Source organism: Malus domestica, chromosome 12 (genome assembly GCF_042453785.1).
Source record: "Malus domestica chromosome 12, GDT2T_hap1".
Taxonomy (NCBI): Eukaryota; Viridiplantae; Streptophyta; class Magnoliopsida; order Rosales; family Rosaceae; genus Malus; species Malus domestica.
In genome coordinates this window covers 25,422,580-25,432,612 of record NC_091672.1, presented here as the reverse complement: position 1 = coordinate 25,432,612, position 10,033 = coordinate 25,422,580, and the positions used below count along the sequence as shown (strand labels likewise).

Sequence of the window (10,033 nt, the reverse complement as noted above, 5' to 3'; positions counted from 1 at the left end):
ATCTAATCAGGGATATAGGTATCTTCATCCTAATCCAAGACAGCAGTTTCCAGCTCATGGATCTCATCATCCACCTGTATTCTCTAGGGTTCTTAGACCTTCTCCGTCACAGTATCTTGGCCATTCCTCTACACAACAAGTTCCTTGCCAATTGTGTAATCAACTTGGTCACATTGCTCCGTTTTGTCATTCAAAATCGTTGGAACGACAGGGCTGTCAAATCTGTGGTAAGATGAATCATACTACCTGGTATTGTTTCTTCAATGACAAAGGTCCCAATTTTGGTGGTCCACACTATCCTCATATGTCAAGCAATGCTTATGCTCCTTTCGCACCTACTTTCTCTCCTCAGTCCAATCTTCAAGCTCTGCATATAGTCTCTTCTTAGTCATCTTCAGCTACCACACCTCATCATCAACCACAAATTTGGCTCACTGACTCGGGGGCCACAAATCATATGACCACAGATCTCAGTAATTTGTCATTGGCCTCTCCTTATCCTTCTAATGAGACAGTGCAAACAGCTAATGGTCAAGGTTTGGAAATATCTCATATTGGTAGTTCTATTAATCAAACACCTGTGCAGCCCCTCAAATTGAACTCAATTCTCTATGTGCCTAAACTATCTCATAATTTGTTATCAGTTCATCGCATTTGTCTTTATAACAACTGTTGGTTAGTGTTTGATGCTTTTTGTTTCTGGATCCAGGACAAAGCCACATGGAGGATATTATACAAAGGACAATGTAGTAATGGACTATATCTTATTCTTTCTCTTGTCAATCATCATTCTCTTCCTTCTCACGGCAATTCTAAAGACTTTGCATTGCTTGGACAGCTTGTTAGCTCTAATCTCTGGCACAATAGGTTAGGACACCCGTCAAATAATGTTGCTTCTCTTATGCTTAGTAGGTCTCACATATTGTGTACCAAAGATTCTGCTCCTATGCTCTGTCATAGTTGTTTAGAGGGCAAGTTCACTAAATTGCCTTTTCAGTCTAGTGAACACAAATCTGTAATTCCATTTGAAATCCTACACAGTGACCTTTGAGGTCATTCTCCGTGTAATTCCATTGATGGATACAAGTACTATGTGACTCTTATTGATGAGTGCACTAGGTATTGTTGGTTGTTCCCTCTTGTTAATAAATCAGACTTCTTTGAGACTTTTGTTGTCTTCTACTCCTTTGTACACACTTAATTTTCTGCTTCTATTAAGATTTTACAAACTGATGGTGGTGGGGAATATAGCAGCAATAAACTTAACAACTTTCTTCACAGTAAAGGGATACTTCACCATAAGTCTTGTCCACATACTCCAGAACAAAATGGCTTGGCTGAGAGAAAACATAGACATATTGTTGAAACCAAGGAAGAAAATATCGGTAATATCGGAAATATCAGTAGTCCGAAAACACGGAAATATCGATGGAAATATCGGGATAATATCGATATCGATAAAAATTACATGGAAACCACGGAAATTGTAAGAAAAACTTGGAAATTTTTAATGAAACTTTGCAGGATGTTTATTTAGTCAATTATCTATTAGTTTATCACAAAAAATTGGAAGGAAATGCATTGCATGATGGATTTAACTGATTTAAGTTGATTATATAGCGAGCTGGCAAACATTGTGAGTGTAGAAAATATGTAGTAATTAATGAAAGAAGTTTAAACACACCATAATCATTTATATATAATTAATTAGTACAATATTGGGAGGTTTTATTTAGGATATTAAAAAAAAAAAAAGGAAGTGAATAAAATGATAAAGAATAATGTACCGAATTTGACACTGGTTTTCCGGCCAAACCACGGCAAGTTGGCTGGCGTGCAAGGTATCAATCTCTTCGTCTCGTCGAGTAGTATAACTTTCCTTTTTGTTTCACTCAATTTCGTTGAGTATTGAAAAAGTTATACTCATTTGAATCTTACCCAGTTTCCGGCGACCTCGGTGACTTTCGAGGCATTTTTCGGCCAAACCACGACAATTCAGATGTCGTGTGAGGTACCATTATCTTCGTCTCTTCGAGGGCTACAACTTTCATTTTTTGTCTTGCTTGATTTTGTTGAGTTTTGACAAAGTTATGGCCGTTTAAAGTGGGTGTGGATTTTCGGCCGAAATTCCTATTTTCTTCCTTGGTCGAGTCCCACATCGCCCATGCGAGGGCAGTGAGCAAGCAAGAAGGCCTTTAAAAGGCACATTCCCAAGCTGATTTAAGCATGTCTTGGTTGGCCTTTGGGCTTTGATCAAGTGTGGTATGTGTTGAGATTTCTCAACATTTTTAAGTTTTTTTTAATATTATATTGTGATATTATCGATAATTTCAAAAATATCGCGATATTATCGATAATATCGTGATATTTTGACGAAAATTATTTGGATAGTTAAAAAAAATCGGACCTCCAAAAAAACGATAATATCGGCGAAATATTGTCGATATTATCGATTTTTTCTTCCTTGGTTGAAACTACTGTCACCTTGTTACAATCTGCCAAATTACCTTCTTCTTTCTGGACTTTTGCTTGCCAAGTTGCTGTCTATCTTATAAATTGAATGCCTACCCCAGTTTTGAACCATTGCTCACCGTTTGAAATGCTTTTTGGGACTCCTCCTCTTTTAACACATCTTAAGGTGTTTGGATATTCTTGCTTTCCTTTATTGAGACCTTATATTCAATCCAAGTTACAAGCTAAAACCACAGAGTGTGTCTTCCTTGGGTATGCATCCAAATACAAAGGTTTTATTTGCTTTGATATGCTAAAGGGTAGGTTCTACATTTCTAGGCATGTAGTGTTTGATGAATCTAGATTTCCCTACCCTCATTTGTCTTTATTACCTAAGAACAACCCTGTACCATCTTCTTTCTCTCAGTCATTATCATCTCTTCCATTCACAACTTTGGATCATCTCTTAGTTCCATCTCCACCAACACACTTATCTCCACCATCAGCCTCTTTATCTACTGAGATAATATCTTCACCCTCAGTTTCTTCTCAGTCGATTACTGCTACTACAAGTGGTGCTCCTCAACTCCCTGTGGACTCTGATTTTAGTCCTGATTTACTTCAAGTGGTGTTACCAATTGCTCCCCTTAATTTGCATCCTATGCAAACCAGAAGTAAGAATGGCATCATCAAGAAGAAAGTGTTTTTGAGTCATGTTGCTGATTCTAGCAATGTTGATTTAACTTTGGTAGAACCTGCAACATACAAATCTGCAATGAAAGTACCAGTTTGGTTTCAAGCTATGCAGGAAGAAATTGATGCATTGCATCATCAACACACTTGGAGTCTTGTACATTTGCCTCTTAATAAGAATCTTGTTGGCTGCAAATGGGTTTTCAAACTCAAAAAGAATTCAGATAGAACAGTGGCTCGGCATAAAGCTCGACTTGTTGCAAAGGGGTTTAGTCAAGAGCCTGGCTTGGATTATGGTGAAACCTTTAGTCCAGTGGTTAAACCAACCACTGTGAGGTTAGTTCTAGCTTTGGCAGCTCATTTTAATTGGAATGTTCGACAATTGGATGTCAAGAATGCGTTTTTACATGGATTTTTAAATGAAGAAGTGTATATGGCCCAACCCCCTGGTTTTGGAGATGCTGCCCATCCTGAATTAGTTTGTAAACTTCACAAGTCACTGTATGGGTTGAAACAGGCTCCTCGAGCCTGGAATGACAGATTTACAAGCTTTCTTCCCTCTCTTGGGTTTCAATCCACTTATTCAGATTCTTCTCTATTTGTTAAGATAGTTGGTAGTGATATTGTGGTGCTTTTACTCTATGTTGATGATATCATTATCACTGGTAGTTCTTCTCCACTTATTCAACAGGTGATTCATTCTTTAACCGCTGAATTTGATATCAAGGACTTGGGTGCGCTTCATTATTTTCTGGGAATTCAGGTTACCAAAACTGCTCAGGGGTTATTTCTTTCCCAATCTAAATATATTCAGGATTTGTTGCAGAAAGTTGAGATGATGGATGCTAAAGCTTGTGATACTCATTGCTTACCTAATAATAGGTTACTTAAGGATGATGGTACTCCTTACAACAATCCCACAGTTTATCGCAGTATTGTTGGTGCCTTATAGTACCTCACGTTTACTCGCCCAGATATTGCATTCTCAGTTCATCAAGTTTGTCAATTTATGCAATCTCCAATGGTGTCACATTTTACAGCTGTTAAGCGGATTTTGAGGTATCTCAAGGGGACATTATCTGGTGGCATGGCCTATACTCGGGGAGATTTGACACTGAAAGCATTCAGTGATGCAGATTGGGCTGGTGATCCCAATGATCGGAGGTCCACTACTGGTTTGGTTATATTCTTAGGCAACAATCCTATTTCTTGGTCCTCCAAGAAACAAAACACTGTTTCTCGTTCTTCCACATAAGCAGAATACAGAGCTATGTCTACTACATCTACCGAGCTGGATTGGATTCAACAGGTGCTGGAATTTATGCATGTCAAGTCTGCTAGTACTCCTGTTCTCTTATGTGACAATCTTTCTGCCATAGCGTTGTCCTTTAATCCCGTTCAACACCAACGCACGAAACATATTGCGATTGATGTGCACTTTGTGCGTGAAAGGGTCGCTAAGAGGCACCTCTCTTTCGGTGTCATTGTTTCAACCTCATGCTTGGATCATCCAATCATGAGTTTGAGGGGGCATGTAAGGATATAGATATAGACATTGGCTAGGATTGTGCCATCTGTCACAGGATTATAATTCTTAGTTAGTTAAGTTGTTAGAGAATGTGTTCTCTCTATAAATACATCATTGTAATAGATTTGAGATTAAGCAAAACAGAAATAATAAAGATTCGATAGTTTTCTCTCTCTCTAAATCTTTCCCTCTCTAGTTCTTGAAGCTCTGTTCTTCTCTCTTGATCATTTCATTTTCTGTATTAACAAAGGCGTATAATTTTAATTTCTATCCTGGCGTATTCAATATTAGACAAGAAAATAAAAAACTTCCACGGCAAAAACATCGCCGGAAAAGCATAAATATTTGTCATCTAAAGTTATACCCGCGAGTTGACAATTTGAGGAGAAAAATCTATTTGTGCCTGCCAATCACTTACTGGCTAAGGTTGTGATTTCGTCAACATAGTTTTTGCACCTTAACTTCAGTTTCACTGTATTTCTTAAAGGACAAATGCAGAATTTTGCCGAGAAAGCCACTGTTTTTTTTTTTTTTCTAGTGTTTAAGGGCATGCACATTATGATCATATATTTAGACTACATCCAAAGTGAATTAGTAAACAAGTTTACAGAATCTAACAACTACTCTCATATTCCCTTTGAGATGTTCCCCCACGTACAAGGCCAGTCTTCCAAATTTACAATCATTACGCCCTAACATTTTATTAGTTTTCCCATATTGTTAATTAGTTAGTATCTAAATCCTCCAAGTTTTTAAACCTATTATTCTCACCTGCATGACATTGCTGCATCGATCCACCCACAAATTTATCATATGGGCATAAGGACAAACATGCCTTACAGACATGAAAACAAAACACCCCATCGTAATTGAATATACTTACACACACCGTCATCTTCCGTTGAGGGACAACGTTTGGTGCCTATCCTGTAACTTTTTTTCAACGATCCGAATCATTTATATTTGATTTATCATTAATACATCGTCTTTGAAAAATTTAATAAATCCAAAATCTGACATCTAATTGTAATGAAGAAAATACACGAATATAGTTTTTCCAAAAAACGCTAATAATGTCTACCATTTAATCTAACGGTCATATAAATACAAATTTCTATAATATAATATTGGTAATAACAATCTTTAAGAGAAGACCTAAAAAATAGACCTTTGATCGCTAAATATATATGTGTGTGTTTGTGTGTAAATTATATGTGTAATGTAGCAAATTGTCTTTGATTCTTTCCACTCATTGAATGCAACATGAGCTACCAACAAGTGATCCATTACCCACTTGCCATACACATGTGGGAAAATTTTGGCGGTTAGAATCATCTTTCTTATTGGATCTTTCTACTATCATATATGTACCTAGAAAAATTCGATCCAGAATCTATATGCTTCAGCTTGAATTTGAACATTTTCAAATTGTTTTTTTTCCTTTTGTATTGCATGATATTTTTTCTGATATAAATAACATACTATTTTAAGGGTGGAGAATTTTACACTCTAAGGAGAGGGTGGATTGAAGTAGGCCGCATAATGGGCTAGCCACTAATTAGGTGTCGAACTAAACACATATGTAAAATGTTCTTGCCATCTATATATATGAGTTGAACCTGAAACTTCTCATTTACAAATAAAGAAATACCACTAAACTTACTATTTTTTTTCTGTAGTGCATGATTCTTACTAGTTTTTTTTTCTGTAGTGCATGATTAATGATGTAATAAGTTTCACAAATGATATTTTGTTTTTACAAAGGCCTATTTGAGCGCATTGATTATCCGACATTATCTAATATAATTAAGCTAACATTTGTAACTATATGATTACTTGAACAGTTCATTGGCCCCAGCGGAAAGAGGGGAATATAGCTAGGGGATAGGACAAAGAAACAAAGGGGTAGAAAGTGCAGCAAAAGATACAATACGTATGAAATATAGGTCAGTAATCTTGCTCACTGCTTGTGCTCCAAGTTTGAATAGCTTGCAAGACTGCTTGTTCCACCGCCTGAGCATCTATGCTATCAGCCCCCTGTTCAGTGCAATGGAAATGCAACATAAGTAAAAAGAATTTGTATAAATTCTAGATGATCTCAAGCAATATACATACCTCGAGTGCCCTCGTTTCGACAAAGTTAAAAAACTGAGTTCTAACTCGCTGATTGAATTTTAAACCATGCAAATACAAAATTTGATTTAAGATATTAAGATACTAAATTATGAAGTCAAGTCATGCCACAATAATTGCGTCAGAGCTAGCGTAGTCGCAATAAGGAATACAGAAGGTGCAGTTAAGACCATGTTTGTACAACTCACGCGCGTGATGTTAATTTGTACAATAATATACGTACAAAGTTAGAGTGCATGACCCATATATACATATATGTATGCTGGCATAATATACACATTAAAAAAAATAAAAAAAATAAAGGGGCCAAAGTGAAGGGTTAAGTACAATGGGGCTAATGTGAACGAGACTAAGGGTTTTTCTATAGGGACCTGGCCTCTCTGCCCTCCCACTTCTCATACACTCTAATCCCCTCCTATTTGTGCAGTCACGATTAAGCTATGTCAATATTTTATATTACTATTGCCTTGTCTTATTATCTCTATAAAAAATCAATATAAAATATTGACGTGACTTAACCATGACCGCACAAAATAAGAGGGGATGGGAATGTATGGGAAGTGGGAGGGCAAAGAAGACGGTTCCTTTCTATAGTACATTGGTGTATGCACCGCTTTTTGGATAGCTAGGTTATGACGGTTGAAATTCAGCCATGCAAATCCTGTTGTCCACTACACTGATACATCTCATACTTTATTGCATTGTAGAATTTTTGAGAAATTAAATTTGATAATATAATTTCTTACTTCTCCAACAGCTTCTAGTTGGAAAGTGTCTGAACAAGAAACCCTAGCATCCAGCACATCGAGGCCCAGTTCCTCAAAGGCTTCGAGAATGGAGACCAGCAAACCCGGGCATTTCTTTTCCGACAACACATGAATTTGGAAACCCTTTTCCAGGGCTTGAACTGTTACCTGCTGGAAATTATAACAGGAAGGACAATTAATCAAATGAACAAGAACTATGTTATGATAAGGTGTCCCAAAGAAAATAAAACAATCTTCAGTAGTTTATTTGAGCAAATATGCACCGCGGGTAATGGATTTCGGGCAATCGAATTCTGGGAAGTTCCAACGCCTTGGCTCAGCATGTCCACTTTGCACTTCAACTCCTTGATATATTTGGATGCATCAACAATAATTGAAGTTTTGTTCAGCTGCCAAATCACAGAAAGCAGCAACAAATTATGAAAATTTGGACGAAATATATTGGAATACTTTATATCACTAATAAAATTTGGATATACATATATAGTAACTAATTCTGGCTAAAGTAAGTAATAGCTTATTTTAAGTTAATTACATCACTGGAATTGGTGGCAGCACGAAGTTGCAGCAATTTCTGATACAGAGCTGCTTTCTTTCGTTCCTTAGAACTCATGCTTCTTCACCCCTGCAGTCTTTCTTGATCTTATGATTGATTTGAGGGCTTTTAAAGAGAACAGGGATGTTGCATACTCTGGCCTCAATATTCCCTAGATTTTTCTCCAGTATATTGACGTAATTGACCTTTCTAGTGAACAATTCAATTATTTTGACATATAACAGGGCACATATTTTGTTTTTACAAGCAAAAACCGGGCGTTTTTGGTTGGCAGCGCATGTACTGTTAGTGATCATATTTTAGGCAACAGTATCAAGTAGTTACAAATCATGCATGCGTTGTGTGTGATGGGGGGTAAAACAAAATCATGTGATAGAGATTGAAGTGGGAAGAGAATATATAATGATATATATGTTGGACTGGATTATTGTAGTATCTATGTTGGTCGTATGAGGAAAATAAGAGTCATATATATGCATGAGCTGTAATTAGCATTTTGAAAAAAGGGTACTTAAACGCAAAGACGGTCCTATAGGTAGAAGATGTAAACCTAGTAGAAAGCGTGAGGAGGAAGATTTTGATTCAGCCCATGTTAGAGAGACCACTTATTTGGATTAAAGTTCATAAACAAATTGACGTGTTTGTTAGATTAGATTATTATGTGTTGATTAACGTGCTTATTTCTTATCGGTGATAAATCACACAATTTGCAAATTTGGTTTAAAAATTTAGTCTATCTAACATTACTCTTTGAAAAAAAAATGATCAAAAGCTCATTTCTTGTAAAAATTAAATATACATGTATATCTTTTTAATTTTTTATTATAGAATAATTTTCTTGTATGAGATTTGAAGACAACCTCCAACAAAGGTGGATTCTATAGCCAATTATATGGCCACTACACCAAATGGCTTACAGTATACACTACAGTAATATAACTTTAGCTTTGTAAGAGTGTTAATATGGATTTGAATCCTCTGTTTGAATGCTAGGGTCTCCTTGAATTTTCTTCTCCACATGCCACCTCATTTAAATAACATCTGATGGTTAGAAAACTAGTATCGTTAATGATCATCGGTTCTTTCTCAAATCAATTTCTTCTAACCTAGGGTTTAGTCTAGTGGAAAGTCAGTTAAGGTTTGAAACTTCAAACCAAGTTCGAACTCCTATGGATATTTTTATTGGGGCCACCGGCACTGCCTTAACAATACCGTTTCTCATTTGTAATGGGGCTTCATAGGGAACTATAGCTTTTCCCCGAGGAATTGTAAGCTGTGGACTTCGGGATAGATCTACCATAAATTAGTCTGAATGAACCAGTAATCTAGTGGCAGCGGCAATGGTGGCATTTCATTATCAAACGACATTGATTTTGTTTTTTGATCCAACGATGTTATCTACACTAAAGGGGTAGGGGAGAAAGCTAAGTCTCATAATGGGCCAATAATAATGTGGTTCAAATTCGTTTTTGGCAAGAATCGAACCTAAGACCTCTCACTTATAAGTGAAGGGGAATATCACTAGAGCGTTGTACTATGTGGCTCAAACGACAGTGATTTAAACTAAAGAAAATGGAGTGATGTTGGGCAAGTGAGAGCTAAGGACAAAGGGACGACGGCAATCGAGAGAGAATAAGTACGTACGTGCGGGAGAGAGAAGTGAAGAGAGTGAGTCCCGTGAGTGAAGAGTTTTGGAAGGATTGACAGCTAAACAACATTTGACGCGTCCTTTGCACCTTTTGGATGCCTCACTCACTCTCGTCCTCCCTCCTCATCTCTCTTCTGATCACGCGTAGATTCTCTTCCGATGTATTACTTAACGAATTAGTAACTTTTTCATTTGAATATTTTTGTTTTTTTTTAGTACTCGCCTTATATCCAGATCGTTTAATTTCTATGCAACTT

The 10,033-nt window shown here is 36.7% G+C and overlaps 2 protein-coding genes across 3 annotated transcripts; one reads left to right on the top strand and one right to left on the bottom strand.

Annotated features, from left to right (window-relative positions):
• Nucleotides 1-2,761: 2,761 nt before the first annotated feature.
• Nucleotides 2,762-4,690, top strand: LOC103451226 (retrovirus-related Pol polyprotein from transposon RE1). Its single transcript, XM_017336292.2, has 3 exons — nt 2,762-4,076; nt 4,185-4,319; nt 4,404-4,690. Exons 1-3 carry the CDS (start codon nt 2,762-2,764, stop codon nt 4,688-4,690), a joined length of 1,737 nt encoding a protein of 578 aa, XP_017191781.2.
• Nucleotides 4,691-6,390: 1,700 nt separating this feature from the next.
• LOC103450727 (transcription factor bHLH93-like) lies at nt 6,391-8,571 on the bottom strand. 2 transcript variants are annotated; one of them, XM_008390098.4, is made up of 4 exons: nt 8,108-8,571; nt 7,836-7,961; nt 7,552-7,722; nt 6,391-6,709 (listed from the first exon to the last, which is right to left on the bottom strand). In XM_008390098.4, exons 1-4 carry the CDS (start codon nt 8,183-8,185, stop codon nt 6,620-6,622), a joined length of 465 nt encoding a protein of 154 aa, XP_008388320.1. In that variant the 5' UTR covers nt 8,186-8,571; the 3' UTR covers nt 6,391-6,619. The 2 variants fall into 2 exon arrangements, with proteins under 2 accessions (XP_008388320.1, XP_008388321.1); XM_008390099.4 differs by having other exon boundaries at nt 7,552-7,719; nt 8,108-8,537.
• Nucleotides 8,572-10,033: the final 1,462 nt, after the last annotated feature.